Consider the following 27,532-nt stretch of genomic DNA (forward strand, 5'->3'; position numbering starts at 1 on the left):
TTAGTCACAAAAGACATAAGTGGAGTCCATTAGCTTCAGCCAAATGAAATACATAAGCATTTAGCCAAAAGCTATTTATAAGCCACACATGGCACAATTGTGAGCTGTGAATCACAGGGTGTGGTCCAACAGGAGGACAGTGGTAAACCAGACAACATGAATGTTTCAGCTCTAATGTTTGAAAAATAACCTGGGAAGAATCAGAGTGAGAAAAATCTGGGTTGGAATCCTCATACATCCACGCCAGGATGTATAATCTCTTGCAAATCACTTGTTTTCTTTAAAGGTCTGTTTTCTCATCTATTAGAAGGGATAACAATAATAATTTCTTTATAAAGAAATATATAAGTACTCCAGAAAATATATCAAGACATTTTCTGTACAAGTGAGAAAATTCTGAATTCAAATTGGCTTGACAATGTAAAAGGGATTTATTACTTTACATTACTGTCAAATTCATAAAGGCGTCAAATCCAGCTGTTTCAAGTTCAACTAGATACAGGTGCTTAAATGACGGTACCATGATTGTGCCTGTCCACATCTTGACTGCACTTTCCTTTGTATTGGCTTAATTCCTCAGCAAGCTATTTCTTTACTATCAAGGAGAGCTCCTAGCATCTTTTAGCTTAGGACTTTCATCTTCTCATTCCCTACAGACTAAGAGGACCTTTTCTAAAACTCCATCAGGTATATCTTTCACTGGCCTGATTTGGTCAAGCATCCCTCCCTGGAGCCAGGAGATGAAGTTTAAAGAAATTCTGGACTGGGATAGGTGGCACATACCTGTAATCTCAGCTACTCCAGAGGCTGAGGTGGATTGCTAGTTCGAGGCCAACCTCAGCAATTTAGCAAGAACCTGTCTCAAAATAAAAATTATAAAAGGACTTGGGATATAGATAAGTGGTATAGTGCTCCTGGGTTCAATCTCTAGTACCAACCAAAAAAAAAAAAATAAAAGAAATAAAGGGTTTTCAATAAACCTTATAGTAGGTGAAATGTCTAAAACAGTGTGTGGCACATAATAGGTATTTAATAAGTGTATATTAAATAGTATAAAATAAATAGAAATAGAATCCAGCTATTAAACTCCTTAAATAGGAAGAGCTACTAGCTTTCAGTCAAGTTTTCCTGGACTACACATAGAGGACTAGAGCCTGTTTAACCTGGGGGCAACATTCAGGTAGGGCAGATCACAATGTGTGATGTTTTATAGGACTCCATTTTTAGGATAGAGGCTGTTTTGTCATTTGGAGAAAGTCAATGAGTTTCCCCAAAGAATCTGAATGCAATGGAAAGCTGTTAATGACAACTTTGTGGATAAATGTTTTTTAAGGAATATCATAATGCTAACAGAAATTATTGTTTTGTTCCATTATACAAAAACTATGGCCATTGGCTAAAAACAAGCATTCATTCCCAAGAGGTTTAGTCAAACAAAGTAGAATAGTCTTATCCATACTCTCCCCACAAGCAACATAAATAATAATTATTATGACATTTACTATCTCTATGACAGTGTGTCCTTCATGAATAATTAAGGATAACTAATAGGAACCTAAGGCTTTGTTGTCTATACTTCTGCTTCGAATATTGTTTATGACAGAAGCATGATGTCATGTCTAAATCTGTACCAGGAATTATGATAATCTGCTTTGGTTTATCTTTCTGAAGCAAGGTATTTCCATGAGCACAGCTTTTGGGTAAGTTAAGATAAACACAATATATCAAATGTAGATAAGACTAAAAGCCAGTTATTAATATCCTTGAAGAAACTCCACTTGACGTGTAAACACTTGTGCTTTTATTTCAAACTCCCATGCATCCTAAACATCGAAGGTTCCAGTGTATTCTAAATATCTAAGGGTCTCATTTGCTTTTGTTTTCTCTCAGCGATTTCACAAAACAACCAAAAGAAGTGGTTTTTTTTTGTTGTTGTTGTTTTGTTTTGTTTTCCCCAATGATGAATTAAGACCAATTATGACCTATTTGGTTGCCAGTAATAACTTAGCTGATTGACCTTCACAATTTATGGGAAAATGACTTTTCTCAGTTTGCATTCACTATGAATAAGTCATTCTCGGCAGCCCTGTTCTGGACCTGGGGCGATCCTTGCATTGGTACTGAACATTATCAACCTTGCTGTTTGAAATGTGTTCCTGTGTTTTTTGGCAGGAGTGGATATTAAGGTTTAAAAATTAAATCAGAGACTTTGCATTTCTACCGGAGAATAGATGATCACATTTCTTATTTTCTTTTAAGTAGTCATCTCAGTGGAGTCACACATTTTGCTTATACTATGACTTATAGATCATAAAGCAATAGTAACAGGCAATTATTATTATTAAAATTATTATTATGATGCATTGTTTTACATTAACGTTTTCAATATAATAACTTGGATCAATACTGTAGTTAAGTCAAAGAAGCCCTACAATCTCAGATGATAAAATGCTTTTTTAAAAAAATGAGAATTTACAGGATAATCTAGCCACATTTGAAAAATGTTATTCTATTCAACTTGTGAGAGACATGAAACTAAGTCTCTCAATATATAAATGGCCAATTTTTGTAATACCCTAGGATGTTAAAGGAGAAGAGTAACAGGAGACCTAATAGTGACTTCTCTGACACCTATAAGAAACAGAAAACATGCACAGAAAGGGCAGATCAGGAGGAAGCCAAAGAGCCTTTTTTTTTTTGGAAATGGCTTTAAAGGCTTACCCTCTCGACACTGATGTCCTGATTGCTACTCCATTATCTATCAGAATACTGAGTTAAATGTCATCCCTGAACTCCTGGCCAGACATAATATTCTTTTCTTTATTCTTATCCTCTGAGTTCTTGCTTTGTCATTTGACCCTACTTCAGACGCTGTATGTTTAATGTATGGCCCTTTCACTCCCTTTTGGTTTCCTCTCTGTCGTTCTAATGGGGGCCACACACCAACTCTTAGCTTTGAATGGTCCAAAAATATTAGTCACGTTATGAAACATTCTCATTTGTTGAACACATACAAGGTTCTGTCTCTCTTAATCATCATAGCATGTATATAGCCTGCCTCACTAATTTAGGTGCATAATATTGATCTACTGTGTGTGCATGCACGCACTTGTGTGAGAATCTGTGTGACTGTCTCAATCTCTATAGGTTTGAATTGTTTTTGCTCAGTCAAATTGTAAGTGCTTAAACAGAGAAAACGTTAAATGCAACTTGAGCATCTGATTTAGAGATACAACCATGTACAAATAGTATTGTGGCCCATAATCAATGTTTGTGAGTCACTAAAATTCTATAGCCTCAGTTTTTCCATCTTTAAAACATAAATAACAGCAAGACCCTCCTAAGATGTAATCAAATAGAAATGTGTGTACACACATATATACATACACACATATTTGTATATATATATATATATATGTATGTATGTGTGTATATATCATACAATGACCCTCAAGAAATTATTTCTTCCTATATTTTAAATTTTCCCCAGGCCATTAATTCTAGTAAGCACAATATTGTGCTCAATTTCTACATTTAGGTTTGATTGAATAAAACTGAACTATTAGGAAAGTTGGGATTTATGACATTTATCACTAAAATCCCTCTACAATATTCTCTCAAAATGGCAAATTATAAGAGCATTTATAATTACTTAAATTACTAATAATTACTTTATTTTTAAAGAGAATACTAATTCAGGCCAGGGGGTGGCATACACCTGTAATATCAGTGGCTCAGGAGGCTGAGGCAGGAGGTCCACAAGTTCACAGCCAGTCTGAGCAATTCAGGAAAGTTCTGTCTCAAAAGAAAATATCAAAAGACCTGGGTATGCTAAGGCTGTGGCTCAGAGGTAGTGCACTTGCCTGGCATGTGTGGACACACTGTGTTCGATTCTTAGCACCGCATATAAATAAAGGTAAAAAACATTCATTTTTTAAAAAGAGGGCTGGGGTTGTAGCTGAGTGGTAACATGCTTGCCTCTCATGCATGAGGCACTGGGTTAAATTCTCAGCACCACATGAAAATAAATAAATAAAAATAAAGATATTGTGTTCATCTATAACTAAAAAGAAATTTTTTAAAAAGAGTTGGTGATGTGGTTCAGTCATGGTTAAATACCTTTGGGTTCAATCCCTGGTACAAAGAAAGAAAAAAAATGCTTATGTCAGGAAAATAGATGCACAATAATTTTTGTGTGTTTTGTAAGTATTAACAGAGTTATTGAATATGTTATTTATTTGGAAGGTTCCTAAATACTAAAACATAGCATCTGATTTGTATTTGATTGAGTTCATTTACTATGACTTATTTGATTTGGCCTTAAATTTAATTAACAGGCTTATAGATGGTATAATTAGCTGAAGAAGAGTGCCACCACAGAAAAATTGAAGTGGGAATCAAGGAATTCATGAAAACAAAATCTAAATTTTTTTTTTTTGTACTGTGGATTGAACTCAGGAATACTTGACCACTGAGCCACATCCCCAGCCCTATTTTGTATTTATTTAGAGACAGGGTCTCACTGAGTTTGCTTAGTACTTTGCTTTTGCTGAGGCTGGCTTTGAACTTGTGATACTCTTGTCTCAGCCTCCAGACCCGATGGGATTACAGGTGTGTACCATCGTGCCTGGCAAAAGCCAGCATCTTGATGTGAAATCCTGAAGATTGTACGGTAGTATTTTTTCTGGCAAAGATTTATACTTAATGCACCAATGACAGCAGCTTTAGTGAAATAGAAGTGTTTCTTAGCCCCAAAGAATCTAGGCTCCTGATGAGCTGATGTGGAGATAATTATTTATAATAGCACTTACTGGTAAAGAGAAAGGAGTTGAAACCTTAGCCAGGCACTTAGATGTGTGACTAAGGCGGGTTTATTTCTGATTCTAAAGCACTGGAGTGGAAGTCACACGGTGACTCAGAGCATTGTGACGACCCAGCTGTCCACAGGAATGCCTCTCCAGTGTGTGGTCAGGCATCACTGTGCCAGAGGGAACACTCACTGCAGTGCAGTCATCTGTACTCATCTACCCGACACAGTGTCAACACTGGTGAGAGAGAGGAACATGCAGTTCATTTATCTCCAATACTTTGAAGACAGTTTTCACTGATTTCCAAAGTGCATATGAAATGGCATCCTGGACCGTTCAACCGTTCAGCTAGTATTGAAAACAATACCAAGGGCCATTTTCATGAAGAGTTTGATGATTTTCTTCTACCGTGTTAGTCTGATTTATTTTACTGGGAGCCATTCATTCACTGGGGAAAGAAGCAGCCTGCCTCTTTTGACAAATTCATTAACAGCTATCTGTCCCTTGTCATAGGAATATTTCATGTAAGTCAACCTAATTGGAGAAGTCACACAGGATAACAAGTATATACCAAGGCAGACAAGCACATAGCTCATCTCATTTGCACCCATCATAGATGCACTCCTTTTCTCAAGAAGAGCCACTGCTGTTTTCTTGTAACTTGGTTACTTGTTACTTTGAAAATTCTCAGAATTTGGGAGTACAACAAGGAACAGGCTCCAAACCTGCTCATATAAATAAATAAGTAAAATCCCTCTATAACATATTTTATACTTTGATATTGTTTTTACTTAAATGTCAAAATACTGCCATTCTGCATTATTTTTCATAATAATTTTACTCTATTTTTTTTCAAGTCTAGTTCATTTAAGGATAGCTGCACATACAATTACATTTCTTTCATGAATAAATCCATTGGGGTAATCAAAGTTTATAGGTCTAAAAAGTATATTGTTTTGTTGGTTTTAGCCATTCTTGATGAGATACCCATTCACACAATAATTCCTCTGTGTGTTCTACTTTCCCCAGGAAGCCATTTTTGACATTTTTTTTTTTAATCAGGGTTAGGGTCTTCCTCTTTTTGCTCACAGAATACCTTGTCCTTACCTATATTGTATTTTTCTGATTTCTTGTCTGTTTTTTCCTACAAACTATGAGATCCTTGAAGCAGGAACTATTATATTCATCTTTGTCTCCCCCAAACATGTATAAAAATGCTTGTTTGTAGAAGATACTTTAAAAGCATTCACTGAATAAAGGAACAGCGTCAAGTTCTTAATCTAGGATCCAGGTTAACAACTTGTAAGAAAAATACGTTTTCCTACCAACAATGAAAAACAATACAATTGACTAACTTGATGAGCAGGCATTAAGATCCAAGTTATGGCCTATTTGCTGATTTAGCTCATGGTCCATAAATAGTACCATTTTAAAGCTTTGAATCGAAGGACTTTTCAATATTTTGATACTATTTACATGAACCACGGAGACCCCAAATACACACCTTTAAATTGTTCGTGATGACTAGATAGCAAAAAAGGAAACAATAGGCATGATTATATTTCAATATCTAGGTCTTGAAATTCAGGGCAGAGAGGTGGCAGTATCATTTTATCTTGAGAACGGAAAGTCAGGAGTCTTGTGAAACGTGATGCAGTTGCTTCCATGGAATATTGTCAGACCAATAGGAGATTGCGAAGAACTTTTATGGACAGTATAAATATTTTGAGCCGTGGGCATCATTACCAGCTGATATTTTCTTCCCTTAGGACCAGCTGTTCAGGAGCATCCCGGACTAGAGCCAGGCACAGTTGAGACTTGGATCTCACTAAAGACCGCTGCGGATTCTTCTGCAGCAATGTCGGTGTTAGAAGAAAGTCGACCGTTTGCTCAACAGTTATCCAATGTCTACTTTACAATACTTTCACTTTTCTGTTTTAAACTTTTTGTGAAAATCAGCCTTGCCATCCTCAGTCACTTCTACATTGTGAAAGGGAACCGCAAGGAAGCGGCGAGGATAGCAGCTGAGTTTTATGGAGTAACCCAAGGACAAGGTACGTTTGCGATTCGCTCTCCCGTTTCAAGTTGAATTTAACTATCATCTGATTTGTAATCCCAAGAAAACATCACATGTTTTCTTTATGGACAGCTTCAAAGTAAATATTTTGTAAACTTCTGTTAAGAAAAATTCTTGTCACTCATTTCATAGCATCATGAAGAAGAAAATTACTTTTCAGTGTGCATGTTTGGGTTAAAATCAAGGTATCCTTGCAAAATTGGTTGATGGAAATACACTGTTATTCATGTGTATCTCTTTCTATTAATAAGTGTTTAAAAACTTTAAACATTTCTCTTGCCAAGTCATGGTTTTAAAAGTAACGGATTGCATTTCAAGTGTGCTTTGACCTGCACCTGCATTATAATAGTTGAAATCAAATATTTAGTAGTTAAAAGAATTTTTATTCAAAAGAGAATTCAAAATTTTATTTCACACAATTTTATAATTCAATTCTAAAGCAAAACACAAAAAAAGGGAAGATTTATGGCATGTGTTTTCCTAAAGGGATTGTTATTGCTTTGCTCAGTTTGTGAAAAATGGATTATAAAAGGATAGGAACATGAATTAGCAAATTTTCTATGGGTGCAGCCAAGCGCATCCATGTTTGTTAGAAGAAATTGAAATGTGTGGTGAAATGAAAAACTGCAATATTAATCATATGCTTTAAAGGCCGTAAAACCATTTATATTCTTTTCGACCAATATTCTATACAGTAAAAATGATTCAGATGGTGAGCTTAAAAATGACATTTTAATTTCTTATAGTCTTTCAGCTCATTTCTGATTTGAAATGAATCAAGGCATGCATGAACATTTTATAGCCCAAATACCTCTAGAGCAATTTAAATTTTCATTATCAAAATTTAGTGTCACATAATTAGAAAATACAGAATTCAAAAAAGGAACACTTAGAGTAGAAAGTTTGACTTCTTAAACGCTACTTGTCAATTTGTTCCATAATTCATCTTAAAATCTATCTTACTCTATCAATATATGGAAACTTGAGTAGAAAATATTTTGTGATGTGTGAAGAAGATAGAGTATTTTTTTCTGAGGAAGATTGCTTTTGTGGAAAGTGAGGAATTTATATACTCAAAGTGAGGAAAATCATAATGCCAATAGGAAACTGTAATAGGAAACATGAAATCCAGAGGAAATAGGAAAAATTCAATCCTTTACCTAATAACTCTGCTTCAAAACAGGCATAAATATTTAAATAAGACTTGTTTACTATGTCATCCAACTGAAAATAACAAGTTCAGTTGACAAATGGGATACTTCTGTGTGAAAACAGCAAACACAGAAAATTAAACTTAAAACAGGTAAGATTTTGAGGTGATAAAATTTACTCTTGTTGGCAGCCTATAGGTCATTACTTCATAGTGAAATCTTATATATGCACAATGAGTATTAACTTACATAAAACACTGGAATACTTGCTAAAAAGAATTTTTTTAAAAGTTATTGGCAAGGGTTTTGGAGGATGTTTTAAAAACTCCTTTTTGTTCATATTTACAAATAAAAAGACAGTTCTGCTTGGAGTTGTAGTTCAGTGGTAGAGTATGTGCCTAGTACAAGCAAAATGCTTGAGTTCAATTTCCAGCATGATGAGAGAGAGAGAGAGAGAGAGAGAGAGAGAGAGAGAGAGAGAGAGAGAAACAGAGATAACAACAAAGACATCTCCCTTTAAAATGATCTTAGTGGGCTTATACAGGAAATAGCTCCCGTGTTCCCATTAACTCTTTTGATTTCATCTTAGGATATATTAGACCTGTAGGATTTTGTCTCAACACAGAGTCAGGAAGGAAATCAATACTCACTAGTAGAAAATATTTTTTCCTGGAAATCTAAAATGGGAATGAAGTTATAAAAGCTTTGTGTTGTTTTTAATGTTAGGCCTATTTAACGAAACTCTACTTAACAATATCATACATTAATCTATATATTTAACAATAGAAAATGTAATTTTTATTCAGCACAAGCACAATTAGTATATGATTTTATTTTAGTATTAGAAGACTAAATCAAGTACTTACAAAAACTCTTAGTCTCTTACTGCTAAGAAAAAAATTCTTCCTTGCCCAGGAAATTATTTCCTCCATTTAGCATAAATTTTTGTCTTTCTCTCTCCACCCCACCCCCCCTTTTTTTTTTACTATAATTAAACTAATTTTATTTTGTTTGTATCTTCCAGGTTGACTATTCAGGTTCAGTTATCTTTGTTTAATCCAGCAATTTCCTTCTTCCTTGGAAAGATTATCACCTTCATTTCACTTTGAATTAGGTTTCTCATTCCTACTCTCAAGGATTAGCCAGATTGCTCCCCAAAATATCTGTGAGCAGTTGCCAAATTCCATGGAGTAAAATACGATGTACATGTTTTCATGTCTTTCATAATCAAAGACCTTGTTGACATTCTAGATGTCCTCCTCCTGGGCAGAACTACTTTGGTTTGAAATAAAAGAGGCTGTTGGTTTTTCTCAGTACTAATATAATTACAGTTCACAGTAGCAGACAAATGTAGTTTTTAAAGAAATTTCCAACCAGCTGAGACCTAGGTATGATTATATACCAGAATGCCGAAAAGCTATGTGGTAGTTAAAATAGCTTAAAACATTTCCTTCTTGATCCCTTTGTGATTCGAATACATTTTACAAACCTATTTTTTTAACCTCTGAAGATTTATCAACCCCACCGTCATATTAAAGGGACTTATTCTTTGTTATGCTTTTCTATTTAACCATCTCTGGTATCATTCTTGCTGTTAAATGTCTCTATATATCAGAGGTCAAGTCTATTTTTAAAGCTAGCACTATACTTTGAGAACAACAGTGGGATTCAATAGAATTGAGAGGTGTTTTCAATGTAATATTAAACAGTACAGAGGACAAATATAGATGTTGAGGAAGATGTTCATTTGGTGAAATCACTCTGAAGGCATAGAAATACTCCAAAGCCATGAACTACAAATATCCCAAGAATATTAAGAGGCAGTACTTTTGTTAAGGGCAATACTTTCCAAATTCCATCTTAGGCTCTGAAAGGATTTGGCAGTTTTACCTTCAAGCAGACGGGGCCAATTTTTAGCATCTGTTTCTTGAACATCTTTGATTATCAAGATAATGAAGATATAGGATACAAAAAAAATGCAAAATGTATTGTTATTATTCTTAAGTAGTTTGTATCCTTATTGAGGAGATGAGACATCCACATATGATACTCACTTTTAGACCTACCATTTAAATGGCAAACAAATTAAAGAATGAAAGGATCAATTTCAGATGTGGACTTTCAGGGATATCTTTATGGAGAAGACAAATGTTGAGTTGACCTCAGAAATGAGTGAAAGCATGGATTTGGGGGTGCTTGTGGTGTATTGTGAAACAAAGAGTATGGCTAGAGCTGAAAGTTCATGCAGTAGAAAGAAATAATAACTTGGACTCAGATATGAAAGAATTTGAATGGCAAGCTATGCAATTTGGACTTGACTTTGAAAGCAGTTGAAGTCACTAAGAGTTTTTGGTAGGAATAAGTTGGGAAGATAGGAAAAAATATGTAGGAAACCATAATGCAAGGTAGATTAATATAGTAGTCATCTTTGGGATTAGACAATGGAACAGATTTGCAGTAAGTGGGTCAGTTAGAACCTTGCCATAAGATGAGGCTAAACTGATTTGATGATATTGGTGTGAACAGAAAATCAAGAATAACCACAAAAAAATAAATAAAGAGAAAAGGAAAGAAAAAAGAATGAATCTGATGATGACTTTACAGAGCATTAGCAGAGTGAGCAATCATTACTGTAGGTAACTGAGGGTTTCCAGGAGGTGTTAACAAGACAGTCAGAAGAGGGATTGATCAGCCACCCAGGTCAATGTACAGCTCCCAGGCAAGGCCACCTGGGGGAGGCAGACCTTCAGCTACTTGGTGTATATAGAAGGTCACCTACCTATCTCTACTGTGACAAACCAAGCTAAACAGAAAGTGGTAACTAGAATCTGAATTCTAGTCTTACAGTTGATTTATTTAGTGTATTTCCTTTGCTCCACTTTCCTGTTCCCAGGTAGCCAGCCTTCTGGTTACGATTTTTTCCCTCACTAAAAATGAATGTGCTGACTTACCCACCAGAGAGTTCTAGTCCTTCTGAGACTTTTAGTGCTTATTGTAAATTAGTATGTTAGCATCTTGATACCAGTTTTTAGTGTCCTGTGCTCTTTGAGCTATAAATCTATCTATCTCTGGTAGATTTTTACCAGCTTTGCTAATAGATCAGGTTTCAGAGTCTGCAAGGCCCTGGGCCAAATTTTGGATTGTGGAAAATTCCTCAAGGTAATATGTATCTATGAGGCCACTTGAGAAGCATTCTGTTGACACTCGGCCTCACCAGGCACTCCTTTTATGGTTGAAATTATTCTATGTGGATCATAGAATATATGTAGAACATTCCAATATAATGCTTTTGCTTGTTATTTTTGTAAGTTGGGTTTTAAGGTTGACATTAAGCGCATAATTATTTTTTGTTTCAACTGCAATTGACACCTGGAAGTAGGATATGGTGTAAACATGCCACCTCAAGTTAAAAAAAAAAACTTTTAGTTTGAGGGAGTAGTGTGACCTGGGTAGAAAAGTGTCTATAATTTTATATGACAAAATATCTTTTTTTCCCCTCCATCACTAAAGTCCATCCTAGGATTAAAATCAACTTTAGGAATTCAACTCGAAGGCCATTGCCAGCAATTTCAGGCGTTTCTAAGGAAGAATTTACTTTATATGATTTTTGGTGCTACCATATTGACTGTGCACAAGATTAATTATGGTAGGAACATTTCTCAAAATCTCAGGAGTCAAATCTGCAAGATGACCTCTTTGATGGTTTTCATTATATGAATGTACAAAAATAGCCTCAATATAATTTGGACACATATAATAAGTTACAAAAATTTATATTTGCTGCTGATGGCTTGCTTTCTGAGTGAAAGGAGAAGAACTTGGATGAGGTGAGTCAAACCTTGCACATGTAAAACAACCAAACAGCAAAGAATAAAAGCATACGTGCTGAATTGAAGTCAGTCAAGTTTTGCAACAGTTGTTCTCTTAGAAGTCAGGAAGGGAAGAAACTGAGTTCAGCCGAGATATAAGGCACTTCATAGAGAAGGCAGAACTGAAGGCAGAAATTCAAAGTCAGGGCACAGGTTTTTACGCAAGAAGTAGAGATGAAACAAAATTGAATGCACAGACTAAAAAAAGAAAGAAAGTAAAAGTTTAGAATGTGGAATTAAAGAAGTCTGGTCCCTTTGGAGCATGCCTGCTAAAGATGAAGATACACAGTTGAGTGGTCAACTGTGTACTAATGGACACATCTTTCACAATCATGCATCCAAAAGTTCCTAGTAAAGAACACTCTAATGCTTTTACTGAATTCAGTGTATGAGTCATGAGCCAATGATGGAAATAATTACTGCTATAAATATTTTATACAATCCTTGATGTAAGTATTTAATAAGCTATTATGTGCATTTCATCAACTACATGTCAGAGAAGATGGAATACCTCACTGACACTGGCTCAGTGGTGCACATCCTGGGTGGCTCCATGGCAGTTTCATGGATCTCTGCAAGAATTTTGGCACGCTTTCTAAACTGGAGAAAGATTATTCCCAGTAACAGATAAACCATGTTATTAAAAAATAGGTGGAGGGGCTGGAATTGTGGCTCAGTGGTAGAGTGCTTGCCTGGCACGTGCAAGGCTCTGGGTTTGATCCTCAGCACCACATACAAATAAAATAAATAAAGGTATAAAAAATAGGTGGGGTGTTTAGAATTAAAAAAAGAAAGGGAGGGAGGGAGAGAGGAAGGGTAGAGAAAGAAAAGGAGGGAAGGAAGGAAGTATGGATGGAAGGGAGTGAGGGAAGAAGGAAAGAGGAAGAAAGGGTGGAAAAAGGAAAGGAGGAGGAAGGAACAGAGGGGTTTTCTTACTCCTTATGTATAGAACTTTTGGCATTTCCTCTTCACCAGCTGCATAGGGAACAATGATTCATTTCTTCTAGCCTTCCCCCTGCAATGCTATAAAGCAGACCATTGGCTTTTTAGAATGAAAATACTCAAAATACTATCAAGTCAGGAAGGGAGATGCTAAAGGGTTTCATAATTGTCAAATTGTTAGTTCCAAAAGAAACTTCCCTGTGGTCTGTGAGTAAACAAGCCCGCTCTGTGGAATTTAGATTAAGAGCAGACATTTTAGAATAATTAGTAATTTTTTTCAGTCCTACAAAGCCCCATTGGTTTCTGTGGGACAGGATTTTGAAAATGTGTCTTCTAAATAGATGTAAGAGTTTTCTAGAAGAGTCTTGGGGATTGACAGGCTTGAGTGGTGTGAGGGGAAAAGTTCTCATGGCCCTCTTTCTCCTCTTTATATAGATCAACTCTGCTTTCATGAATCTCTATAAGCTGGACGTTAGGAGAAATTTTCTTCAAAGGAAGAGATAAAATAATGTTTAAAACTAAACTGTCCCAGTTTATTTAAAATATTATTTAAGTTATGTGCATCGTGTTACAGACCTTCACTCTATGAGTCATATACTGAACATCTTTTCGACATTCTTTCCTAGGGATTAGAAGAACAGTTAACATTTGGGGCCTGTCAGGAATGTGCATAACTATGTGAAATGGCACAAGGGCATCCTGTCTCCATTAGGCAGCTAAAATTTCCATGTCACCATTACCTACTGAGTAAAATAGAAACCTTCAGAAATACGTAGGCTCTTTCCAGAAGGCTTATAGTCTTAAACTATGGGCACGGTACAAACAAACTGAAATTTAATACTGAAATGCCACTCGTGTTCTTAAATAGAAGCACTGGATTGCCTCAGCTGTCAAGTGTGCAGGTTTAAATGAAAACTGACAATGGTAAAATTAAAGTCAAGCCTCATCCATTGAAAATCCACTCTTCACTATCATAATGCTGCAAAGTCCCTTGTTATTAGAGCAAATCAGGTAAGGCTACCAAAATGTGAGAGGAAGTCATCTTTCTCCAAAAAGGTTTCAACACACTCCAGTAGCAGTTAAATAATGACCACCAAGAGTAAGGACTGACTCAGCTCCTCAGTGACAACCAAACCCATCTTTGATGACCACCCAGAAGATCTGTGAACACTCATGTTTTCCAAATTCTACCTCACTCACTAAGAAACGATCATTTCTATCACCCATTAAGTAAAATTAACTTTTAGAATAAAATGTTGCACCAAATGTTTTTCTGAATCCGGAAGCTAGATGTCTTCTTTCCTGCTTGAACTATGATCCAGAAGGGCAAATGTAGAAAAGGAAAAAATGCTGGTCCTTTTGAGTTGAGATACACAGAATCATAGATTCATTTTCTTAGAAAGAACAAGTACTTCTTCATAGTGACATTCCAAGAACTAAAAGACAAGGAGCTGAGTCGGCCAAAGTCCCAGCAACTCAGGATGCTGAGGCAATAGGATCCTAAGTTTGAGGCTAGCCTCAGCAAATAGAGAGGCCCTAAGCAACTTAGCAAGACCCTGTCTCAAAATTAAAAAAAAAAAAAAAGAAAGTGGGGCTGGGAATGTGGCTCAGTGGTTTGGTGCCCAAGGATTCAATCCCTAGTACAAAAGAAAAAATAAATAAATGAAAGACAAATGAAAATTTGAGCATCTCATTCTCTCTCTCAACCCCTCAACCCCTGCCCCCCCCACATGGTTATGATGAAATTGCTCATCTAGTAAAAATAGGGTAGGAGCAAAGTTCTATTCAGAGAAGTCCACAAAGCAAGGCTGGTTTTTGTGGAGAAAAAACAAGAATAATGAATGTAGTCCTAAATAATACTTGCATTATGTAATTGGGAAGATACTTCAAGAATATGTAAGAAAGAGAAATCTGTTTAAATAAGCACAATATTTTGGATTCATGGGCAATAGTGATACTGTTTATTTTTTTTAATTTTTGCTTATGAAAGTTAATTGGATTTAATGATAGAGATTTTTATGATCATTTAAAGCTTCATTTTAAGAAGTATGCACTTATAATCACAGATCTGGTTTTACAGCACTATAATGAATATTTTTATTATTTGATTAATTTGAAAGGCAAAGCAGTTAAGTAAAAAGGGGAAGAAGTAGTTTGGAATTAACCTAAAGTTCATGGGGCAAATGCAATTTATGCTAAATACTTGAATGGAGACTGAATTGTACGGTATGACAGCTAAAGCAGATCTTTCAAAGATGCTGTCATTCTGGAGCAGGAAATGACAGTTTACTAGACATAAAGTCAATTGGTCCTTGAAATAACTGTCTGTGGCATACAGGAAAAAAAACGCTTGCTTTGGATATTGAAGAAAGTCAGCAAATATTTGTAGAATGAAAAAAAAAACCCTTATCTAGGAGAAAATGGAGGTTAAGATCACATGGCATGTAACCTAATGACTTACTGGGACACACATTATTCAAACTCGCTTGGCACATTTTAGCTGTGTGATCCTAGAAAAGTTGCATGACCTCTGTAGGCCTCAATTTCAGCAGCAGCAAAATGGAGATATTGGTACTTTATAAAGGATTAATGTCAGTCTTACATGAGATACAATTTATTACCTCAACCACTCCCCACAGTGTCTAGCATCTAGTTCACACTCCGTGTTAGCTTTTTATATAATAAATTTTTTAATAGACAAAATAGAACTGGCTAAAATTTAGTAACACAGAAAATCATCAATAAGAAAAGATAATTAACTGTGTTTGCCAAGGAGTTGCTACAAACATGTAAGAATACCAGGATGAATCTACTATGCATGGGCTGGGTTCTAGCATCATGGCTATCCATTAGGTAGGGAATTGGAGCTCTAGAAGGTTTAGGAAGGAGCAGAATTTCCAAAGAGACCCTGTTGGGGCTGAGCTTTTCGCTCTTGGTCAGTGACGTCTCTCGCTCCATGGTCTTTCATTCTGAGGACACCAAGTGTGGGCAGCTAAATCAAGTTCATCAGGTCTCTACCATCCATGTACTTTGTCTACTGGCTTTTTTAATAGAAGAGGTTTTTAACTATTTGAAATGTTTATAACAGACAACCAAAATAATCCATGAATTTTATGCCTTTAAAACAAAGTTATTCATGGGCTGGGGTTGTGGTTCAGTGGCAGAGCACTTGCCTAGCATGTGTGAGGCACTGGGTTCAAGTCTCAGCACCACATATAAATAAATACATAAAGGTCCATCAACAACAACAACAAAAAATTTCAAAAAGACTAAGTTATTTATGTTATTCAGATACTCTCTTTGGTATACTTTATGAAACAAAGTAAGGCCTTACAGGATTGGAGCAAAGCCATGCTTATTGACTCCTATGGCCAAGATCCTAGGCAGAATGATATGGTGGGAAACCTATTTCAGAAGTTGGGAGTTATAAAATTACTTGGAGATATTTCTTCTACCATATTATATATCAAAGGAACTTTTCTTTGTAGAAATTCTTTGACAAATTTGTAGCAGTCTGTCACAATGACATGTAATGGCAAATTTCTGGCTTCTTTCTTACAGTCACCGTCATAGAAAGAGTTGGAGCTGCTTAACCTCCAACATACCAAAGCACCGGATGGATATTAACATCCTCTGCCAAGCCATGCTTCTTAAAAGCCTCTTGGTCTTTTATTTTCTTTTCTCTTAATCCCCAGCAGCTGAAAAGAGAAGACAAAAAATAATGACAACATTAGTGAAGAGCTGAGTCAGCCAGTTCAGCTATTTGGCTTTTTCTTTTTCTTTTTTTTTTTTTCTCTGCTCTTTTCTGCCAGGTCACTTCTCCAGGAAGTGACCAAAATATAATTTATCCACTAAGACTAACTCACAAAAATTCTTCTTCTTTTTTTTTTTTTTTGAGACAGGAGAAAAATACGTTTTTAAAATGAACAATATATATGGATACAGAATTATCTCATGTAATCAATAAGCCTCAACTCTGGTCCATATTTTAAATTACCTAGGGCTTTATGACAGGCTTGAAAGTGTCCTTTCTAGAGCTATGACTCCCTGGGCCATTGCTGCTTTATCATGACACTGCAAAGTCTATGGGGGAGTGGGCATGCCTCTTTCTAGAAGATTATTTTTAAAATAATTTTTGTCTTCAATCTTCAGTTTGAGACCATTAAACTATAAATATTACAATTGGGGAAAAGTGACAATTGAACTAATAGGAAAATTAAGGTTGAGAGTTGAAAAATCTGAGAAGCTAGCATTTTCCTACAATATGGGTAAGTGCAAATCTCAGCCTAGAGTCAAAATTGAAGTTTTACTACTGAAAGCTTGGCAGGAATATGATGAATGACAAAGAACTTTCTTAAAGTGGAATGTATTATGGTGACTTCCCAAATTTAAGAGTAGCACGTCTGAGTAATAACAGTCTGTGGCAACCTCCAAAATTTTCAGGATGTGGCTCAGTTTATCTTTTTTTTTTTTTTTAACTAGACCCCTGTTTGTTTGTTTTGCTTGTTTGGGCACTGGTGGAGATTGAACTTGAAACCTCACACATAACCGGGAAGCATTCTACCATTAAGCCACATCCCCAGCCCTTTGGTAGACTCTTAAGGATAATACTGATATTGGTACCGACCATTTGTTCATTGAGGTGATAGAAATCCAGTTCCATGTGATGATATTAGAACAGTAGTATTTTAACAGAATTGCTGTTTTTCATAATAGTTAAATGCTAGATGCTGTAAAAATTTATGTTTAAAATTTGCTAAAATTCCAATCAAATATATATGCCAGAATATGTGTACAGCTGTCTTTTATATGTAGTATATAAAATGGCTTAAATTACTGAATTTTTGTTACACTATATAAACTTTTTATTTAAAAGAGTCCCATCTAAAATAAACAATTTATTCATTTAATGTACTACATTTTCTTAAATTGAGGTAACTCCATGTGTTGTCTTTCTAGTAAATACTATGCGGTTAATATTTTAGACAGAGGAGAAAATGAAACTTGGAAAGAAATAAACATCCTCTTCAGCATAGAGTGAATCCCTTGTTTAAATTCCCTATAATTGAACTTAATAGAGTGATTATCCAGGCTCTTGATATTACCCAAACCTAGGCTTTGACTTGGCATGCCCCACCTCACATTTCCTATTGATAAAACATTATATTTATTTTGTAATTCATGAAGTTTTTGCACATATATTACCCATATTCATCCTTATAACTGTCCTGTAAGTCAATGGTATTGCATATCTTTTGCAGAGAAGGAAACAGAAGCTTAAAAACATAGAGGAGCTTACTCAGGTTATTGATCTACTTAGAGGAAAGTGAAAATGTAAGCCTGGGTCTTCTGAGGTTGCTTCTCATATCACTCGTGACTTACCATCCTGAGGTTTTGCTTCTTTGTTTTGTATTATGATAGCCTGAACAAATTCAACATGCTATACTGTCAGGTTGGTATATTTAAGAGCTTATAAATCTCACCAAGACGAGGACTCATTTCATCCTTAGAAAAGTGCCTGGCAAACAGAAGCTACATAATAAATATTCAAGGTTGGAAGTAATACAGGAAGAAGGAAACAAGGAAGGGAGAAAGTGATAGGATTCAACTTAAATAAATGGATTTTATTACCACATTCAACTTCAATGCAGGGTGGTGGTTACTCTAATCATGTCTGATTCAATGTTGTGAAATCATATGCATTCAAATAATTGTTAATGGATAATGACTCTGGGAATCTCCAAGAACAAATAAAGACAGTAAATACTGTCCTGAAGTTGAATCTATAGGTAATTCCTTCATCCTTGATCAGTGTTATTGTCACTTTTCTCAACACCTTTTATCCTCATGAAATCATCCTTAGTCCCCTCCCCAAATAAAAGAAATATTTTTTTGTATTTCTTTTTAACTGGGATCAGTTAATGGATGTTAATATATTCAAGTATATTCTTCATCCTTATTAACTCAAAGATTCTTTCCTTTGGTGAGGAACATTGCTCGTTCACCTTTGATATTTCATCTTGAGTGAATATACTTGAATTCTTAAAGCTTTATACTTTCTGAGCCAATCTTCAAATATTATTAAATGTTGTCTCTTTATTCATTTGAACTTAAACACTCAACATGGTACTTCAAAGTGTGTGCAGCAAACAGAAACTCCCACAAATACCAGATACCTGAATAATAACTGGAAGGAGGGTGCAGTTATTATCTTTTTTCCCTAAAGCAGATCATAACATTGTCAAGTATTAGCTAGGGTCACAGGAAGGGATATGGCTGATAGAAAACTGAGAATCAGAACCCGCTGAAAACAAGACCCCTGAACTTTAAATCTTGACCCTTCATTCCACTATGTACATCACACCTGAGCCCCACATTTTGTAGTATGTGTTTTATCTAGCAAAGTGATAGAAATGATTAAACAAGTAAAATTAAGAAGTCTTGCCTTTGCCATGCACACAACTGGCTAATTCATCCACGGGCTTCTAGAGGACCACACTGAAAGGAATGTTCTGTGTCCAGTACCACCAACAATTTTCCCATTGTTGATATAACAACAAGCAATGAGAAAGTAACATCCCCCTCCTCTCCCAGTGGGTTAAGCCAAGGCAGAGTCCTGCAGGACACCCAGGCTATTCTGCCAATATGGATGTTCCCCAGCTGATATGTAACACTGTTGTTGAGGCATCTCTGGGACCCCTGACTTTCTTTGCTACTTTTACAAGTACACTTAATTTTCATGAAAAATATCAGCATAACACACTCTGCTATTGGTGTGTAAACCTTCCATAAACATGTGGTTAGTGGTGATAAAGCTATTTGTGGCTAGAACTATAGAGAGGAGAAAGATTATGGGTAAAACTGTTCTTATATTAGACCCTTATCTGTGATACATATCAGATTTTCTCCCCAACAGCTGTTGCCCTAAGACTAGAGAACAAGGGTTGCTGACTTCTTTTCTTGTATGAATTTCAAGCAGGAAGTTGGTAGAGAAAGAACAGTATGTGGAAAAGCAAGAGAAATGCATAAGAAGCAAAAAAAAAAAAGTTTCATATTAGGAGAATAGAGAACTTCTTGTTATTATACATGTTTCAGGGGCTATTCTAAAATGTGACATTGCAAAACTCATTTGATCCTGTCAAAAATCTTGTGATGTAGGTGCTATTGATCATTAGATTTTTTTTTGCCTTCCTTATTTTATATCCACTGGCTCAGATTTGTTTGCATGTGGTTTTGGGTAGCAAAAGAGTACATCAGAAAGAGCACAAGGTAAAAGCTGGCGATCTCTGTTCCAGTGTTGCTTTGCCCTTCACCCCCTGGGTGACTTTGAGGATACAGTCTACCCTCTCTCAACCTCAGTTTCTGCCTCTGTAAAAGAAAGAAGTTAGGATCAGGGGATTTTCAGTCTCTGTCTTAAAAGCCACTGGCCCTTTCTTTTGCAATGATTTGAAGGCTCAATTTGTAAGCTGATGGAGTAGAAACTGCACTGTTTGAAGACAGCCCCACACTTTGCCAGCACACTCTGCAGTGGCTCTATTGAACTAATAAGGCTCTCTGAAGCCATTTGTAAATCACTAAAGTAGATGACATCTATGTCCACTTTTAGTTCTGAAACGCTGATTCTTTCATGCTATTTCGATTTCTGGTGAATCATTTTTTGTCCCAGAGAAGCTTTTAGCACAGCGAACCCAAGTTACCTTTTGTGACTTTAGTGCACCCATGACCTCAGCTACCTCATTCCAGAACTTGAAGAATGTAATAAACAGAACTGCCCAGAACAACTGCCTCAAGTCACAAACTAACATGCACCGACAATTATTTTAAAGCGCTCACTCTCTGTGTCCTTGCAAATGGTATTTTATTTATTCACTTCTTTCCAGGGCCATCCAAGGTCATTTGGAGTACACTATGGGCAATTTTGCTCCCCAGTCACTCTGGAGTACTCTTCTATCTGCAAAGGTTCTTGTCCTCTCCACTGTGCACGTTCCTAGTACTAGGAGAAAGTTCCAAGGTTGGGTGCTTTATTTGTTCCATAAAGATGAACAGTTACTTTTTCAGCACAAATGGGAGAAATAAAATCTCTCACTGCTCTCAGTGGTAGAACAGATAGAGATTCTGCAGATTTGGGCAATTAGGGAGAGCAGGAGGTCCAAATAGCACTACAGAATGGAATAAAGAACATCAAGGGGAGAAGAAGAGCCACATGTATCCCTTCTCCTGTTGGAGTGTGATGTTTTCTGTTAACCCATTCCTCTATTTTAAAATCTTTCTAGCTGGGGCACTTTCTATGGATTAGCCACCTGTGATGGCTTTGTGCTGGTCAACTTAGTTATGCCAGAACTGCTTCCCTTCCCTGTGTTGTTCTGGGTGGAGTTGACCAGAAGAGAAGTGAGTATAAGATTTGGATGGCAGTGTGAGGAGCTGCCAGTTGTACATGCTGAAGCTTGGTGTAGGGCACCAGGAGCTGTGGTTGGTCACACAGGTCATTTTGTAATACCCAGCTCCACAGCTAGTTCTGCTCCATCAGGTCTCCCCTTTTGTCCTGAGTCCTAGGCCAGGAACAAGTGCAGTTCTGTGATGAAGGACAACAGCTTCTGCTCCGATGATCCACATCACTGAGAATGGAAATGTTGATAGACATCATTCCAGCTTTACCCTCCTCTACTTGACATCAGTTCTCCTTGCTGGTACCAGGGGCAGAGATTTAACCAGATCCTGCAATGCAACAAGATATGGTTGGCATAATATGTCCCTTCTCCTGAACATTCAGAGTGATCAAACCTTAACTTATGGGGCTGGGGTTGTAGCTCAGTGGTAGAGCGCTTGCCTAGCACGTGTGAGGCACTGGGTTCGATCCTTAACACCACATAAAAATAAATAAATAAAATAAAGGTATTATGTCCAGGTACAATTAAAAAAAAACCAAAAACACACCAATAAAGAAAAAAACTTAATTGATACATTACTGATATCTGACTGAACTGGTCATCATAAGAAAATTACAGATCAATCTCACTTACTGATATAGCTACAAAAAATAACTATCAGTAAACCAAATCTAGCATGAGGTTCTAAGAAATATAGCATAATAAGGATTTCTGTTTTACATAGCATTCTGACCCATAAATTGATCAGAAAGAGTAAGTACTCTATTAGGAGATACAATCTTGTTTTGCAGAATATAATCAAACCTGCAAAAGTTACCTGCAGATTATTTTGAAGAAAATCTCAGACTTTTAATCAATAATAAGGAAATGGATAAGATGGTGACCAGAATGATGTGGGGAGAACCATTAGCAATGATGACAATATTTCCAATAGCTTAGTCTGGGCCTTTATCTCAATGGTGATATTACAACTGAAAGAATATTGACATAATCAAGGGAAATTTGAGGGTAGAGAATTGACATGATGAAGCAATGGATTGGACTATGCATACTTCCATATCAACATTTGAAAGTCATGAGGGTAACGACAATTAAATTTATTAATAAACTTTCAGTGGAACACATGATGCTGCATTATTATACATTTAAGAAATGTCATCAGTTCTTTGTCCAGGACTCTGGAATTTACATATTCACTTCAGCTCAGTAAACCTGCAGAGAGAAATTGTTCAGATTAGATGTTTATCACCATGGACAAGAACCTGGAGACTGTCAATAAGGATATTTTGGAGATTTCTGTGCTTCAAGAGTATTGCTCAGTGGTACACACCTCAATCCCAGTGAATTGGGAGTCTGAAACGGGAGGATCACAAGTTCAAGGCCAGCCTGAGTAAATTAGCAAGATCCTATCTAAAAAAATAAAAATGAAAAGGGTTCAGAGGTAGAGAGTATCCCTGGGTTAAATTTCCAGGGCAAAAAAGAAAAGAGTATTATTTCTTTGAATTACTTCAAACTCTGTGGCTTCTTCCTGATCCTTTAGACTTTGTTTTTAATTGGTTCTTTTTAGTTATACATGACAGTAGAATCCACTTTGACATAATTATAAAAGCATGGAATGTATCTTGCTCTAATTCAGTCCCCAGTACCTCTCCTTCCCCCTCCCTCCTTCCACCCTCTGCTCCCTTCCCTCTATTGTGGATATATTCTTTATTCTAATATATTAAGTACTTTTCCTATTTTTTCTATTTTACATCATATTGACAGGGCTATTATATATTGTATCTACCAGCATTTATTTCTTTGCAACCAATAGACTTACCAGTGCCACAGTTTTTGATATATTTTTGAATCAATGGCTCTGTTAGTCTTTGCTTTCTTGTTACTTCCTTTGCATGGACTGTTTTTGTTTGCTCCTGTTTGGAGTTTTTCTTTGGTTTGGTTTGGTTTGGTCTCCCTTACAAAGAGGCAAATTTACACATAGTCTGCCAAGAACTGTCTCAAAGTTGGGCAAGCAAGTAATGAACCATAAATATCTGAAGTTACCAATAACTGGAGTGCTTGAGGTGAGGTTTTTAAATTTGCTTTTTAACTTTATCCCTTGGTAAGAAGGCAAGATTCAATGAAGAATGTGTGAATAGTGCATTAATATCTACATAATATACGATTATGAATAACGCCATGACAAGCTAACATTAATTGGAGCTAGCTGTGTACTGGGCATTGCTCCTATTTATATATTGTTTATGAAATTATTTAGCAATTCAGACATCCTGTGAAGCAGGTGCTAGTGTCATCCATTTTCTAGATGAGGAAACTGAGGGACAAAATTATGAATTAGCTTTCCCAAGATAGCAAATTAGTATTTGAATGAGCTGGACTATAGACCTTATTTTGGTGGTTTTTGATTAGAGAGCTGAGACTCCTAACTAGTATATTCCCTAAGCATTTCTTCTGAGGTCCTGAATTCAAATGTAGATAAACTCCTGACCAAGTAGCATTTATAAAAAATGGTCTTATCAATGCAAGTTTAAAATGTTTTATTTCGATGTAGTGCAGTTAAAAAGTAAAATTAGTGTAGATAAATGTATATACTTGTGTATATTTTATATATGTACTTTAAAGCAGTATGTGTTTTCTTCTCAATATATATTTAGCGAAGTCTGTAAAAAAAAAAGTTCTATTTTGAAAAATGAATCAATATTTTGGTTAGATTTTCCTTGTTTATTTTTTTCTTTTATAGTGACATCTTTCTGTTTGATATCTTTCCACTGTTAATTTCACAGTTTACATGCTAGCCAAATACTTTCAAGGATATCTTAAGAATAACAGAAAGGACTGGGGCCATAGCTCAGTGGCTGGCCTAGCATGGGTTCCATAGCATCCTGGGTTCCATCCCCAGAACTGAAAAGAAAATAACAATAACAATACTAAAAATAGTTTTGACCTTACTCTTCCACAGATTATTTTGTTGTTTATAAAAATTTTAGTAATGGAAATGTATTATCTATGATAATGCCATGCCCTCTATATTGAGAATCACTGATTTAGAGCCCTACTTGAAAAATTACTTAACTCCAGTAAAACTTATATGGAAGTTAGATATTTTACAGTCTATTTTAGCAGTTTAGGCCAGTCCTGCAACCTAGCTGTGAGCATTTCGCTATGAGTTTGCTTACTATGACTGAGCTTTGTGCATTCTACAATGCCTCTCAAATCCCTCACTAGAGTTTGGTGTTCAAGTGGGCAACAATTGTCTGGAGGACATGACACCTGGTAGGCACACAATGAACACTGGATGAGTGAATGAATGAATCAATATTTCACCATCTTGTTCATTCATTTACACAACTGAAAATTACTATACTTTAGTAGATGGAGCTTAAGGTAGTCTTTCATGTTTTAGGCATTTAGGCCCTGGGATTAAAATTGTATTATGTTATTTTCATTCTGTGTGTAGACATTATGTGTGTCATGTTTTGAGAAGTTTTTTAGCTGTCAGTATTAACAACTCTTTGAATATAGTAGATAGAAATCATCTTTAACCAACAGTTAAAGGGAAATTATTCTTCATTGTACCAAAGTTGGTAAAGTTGAAAAGACCTTTTTACATCTCAACCCCCTGCACACAGTGTTCAGTCCCTGATATGTTTTTATATGTAGTTTTCTTGTTATCCCAACCATATTTCCTCTTATTGTGATTTTTATATCCCTTATCCTTCCTACAAGGCTTAGCATTTTATTCCAGCCTTTGTAAGTAGTAATAACAGTCCAGCTCTGATCTATAGTACATCTTTGAAGTTTTTCTGCAACATATAAAATAATATCTCCTATGACATTTAATTTTGATTATTTTCCCTCATGTCGTATGTGATATGGGTTCTCTTTAAAACTTCTGTCCCATTTACAGGAGGACTTAATGATATCCTGTAATTTATCCAATTTGTTTTGTTTGTACACTAGGGAAGATGCCACATTCTTCTATATGTCTAAAGATTCCACAGTGCACCTTTATTTAATTACAGATACCCAACATCTAAAGGATTCTGCCCCAAACCTGTTCACTTCATTGTATATTGTTTTTATGAAGTCATGCACTTGAGTATACTCAATTTATACAACATTTTGTTCCTTTTTTCCCTAGTGAATTAACCATGACATTTTCCTTCAATTTCATGGGATCACTGTTGAAAGTTACTTTTGCTTTTGATCTATTTAAAATTTTTGAGAGAATAAAACTTACCAACCCACAGTCTCGCACACATCTCAGTTAACTCTGTAGTCAAGGTCAAAGCCAATAGTCTCTTTTCTTTTTTCTTTCCCCACTGCACTGAAAATTCATTTATCATCACCAACAACTACGAAAATCCTTCTTGAAGTATTTTCAAGTTCCTTTATTTTGTGTGTGTGTGTGTGTGGTGCTGGGGATTGAACTCAGGGCCTTATGCATGTGAGGAAAGCACTCTACCAACTGAGCTACTGAGCTATAGTCCCAGCCCCCATATTTGAATTACTCTTTAAACTGATGCTTTTTTGAATGTCCCTATCTAAGAGTTGCACTGTGAAACAAAGGAGAAACAGATTCAGTCCCTGTAATAAGAGTGCACAGTCTAGTGGGAGATACAGACACAGAAGTAGATCATCACAATACAAGGCATCTAAAATTGTTTTAAAAACAAAAATCATTCCCAATACTTATAGTAAAGCTTCCTATATTTATTTTACCATAATAAAAGCATAAAGCTGAAAAGTCAGATAAGCTTAAAATTTAATTTTCTTTTAATTGATTTAATTCATTTTAAACAAAAAATATAATTTAGTGTTATTGTATAGCTAGTGTAGATTGTCATGTTCCCTCAATAATTACAAACTAGGGAACAATGAGTCAAACGTTAATGACAATTGGTTCAAGTAAATTTACTGGACCTATATAGATCCTTTTGTCTTTTTTCTTTTGATACTTGGGGATTGAACCCAGGGGTGCTGTACTAGTGGGCTATATTTCCAGCCTTTTTATTTTATTTTTTGAGACAGGGTCTCAATAAGTTGCTGAGACAGTCCTGGGACATGTGATCCTCTTAACTCCCCCTTCTAAGTCTTTTCTAACTACTTGGGAATATGCCACCTAAGCAAATTACCAGGCTGAGCTGGCTCTAAATTTTGGGGGACTATAATGTGATTAAAACTCATATACTAAATTGCCTTTTGTGTGTTAGTGATAAAATTTGAACCAAAGCATGTTAGAGCCAGAAAATGATTATGTCAAAGCTCTTCATTTTATGGAAGAGGAAGCTGCGGTATTGTTAAGCTTACTTGCCCTGGGTCACACAAACTTTAGAACTTAATTCAAGATGAGGAAAACATATTCTGGGTGTTCATTAGTGATGTTGTCTTTGAGGTCAGCAGCAGCAACATAATGGAGCAGCGTACATTAATAAGGTAGCACATGGAAAATCATTTTGTAGGAGGAATGCTCTTTTCTACTATTCAATTTGCTACCTCCCAGTTTTGTTCCCTGTACATACATACCAACAGAAGCTAGAACATTAAAAACAGTGACTAAAAAGTAAAGACAGAAAAAAAAAGCACAGACAGATAACAGAATCTGTCGCCATATATCATCCAGACAAATCTCAATATGTTAATACCAGTAACTTGATCACCAGCTCAGTTAATCCCTGGAGACCAACACAGCTCAGTCACTGCTCCTGACTCCATCATGGACTGTGTGCTTAATTCAGCTCTACATGCCAGCAAAAAATAACAGGCACATGTTTGGTTTTTCCTCTCCTCTTTCCAGCTACCCTTTCCTCTGCCTTTTAGGGTGAAAAATCTCAGCTGCCCTTAAACTGCTTGCTGACGTCTTTTGGCTTAGAAGTGACCTCCCCCCCAAAATCACAATTGTGAGCTGTGCCTATATAAATAAGGGCTGTGATTTTTGTACTGAAGCCAGATCTAAACTTAGATCCTTACAAAATTAAAACATCGAGCTAGCTACTGGCTGCCCCTAATGCACACTGAGTATTTATTCTTGAGGATGAAGGAAAAAGACTACCTCATCACTGATCACTTTGGGGCTTTCTGTGATATTCTCCTTGCAGCAACTATCAATGGGCCATTTCACATTTGAACGATTTGTAGATGATTTAGATAGTCATTTATATTTTAAAGACAAAGCTCAACCCTATACAGTTTCACCCAGGAAAAGCAGTTTTACCCATGTTTTTCTTTCTATATCACACAAATAGTTAAAGACTTCAGGCAGTAGGGAGTCTCCACTTTAAAAATAGAAAATGCTACA

At 36.0% G+C, this 27,532-nt stretch overlaps 1 protein-coding gene across 1 annotated transcript in view; it reads left to right on the forward strand.

Annotated features, from left to right (window-relative positions):
- The first annotated feature begins 6,543 nt into the window (after positions 1-6,543).
- Positions 6,544-27,532, forward strand: part of Asb5 (ankyrin repeat and SOCS box containing 5) — a 43,345-nt gene continuing 22,356 nt past the window's right edge. Inside the window, exon 1 of the mRNA XM_077792610.1 lies at positions 6,544-6,862. Coding sequence (XP_077648736.1) covers positions 6,667-6,862 — 196 coding nt within the window. The 5' untranslated portion in view covers positions 6,544-6,666. The remainder of the gene's footprint in view (positions 6,863-27,532) is intronic.

This window comes from Urocitellus parryii, chromosome 14 (assembly GCF_045843805.1).
Source record: "Urocitellus parryii isolate mUroPar1 chromosome 14, mUroPar1.hap1, whole genome shotgun sequence".
Taxonomy (NCBI): domain Eukaryota; kingdom Metazoa; phylum Chordata; class Mammalia; order Rodentia; family Sciuridae; genus Urocitellus; species Urocitellus parryii.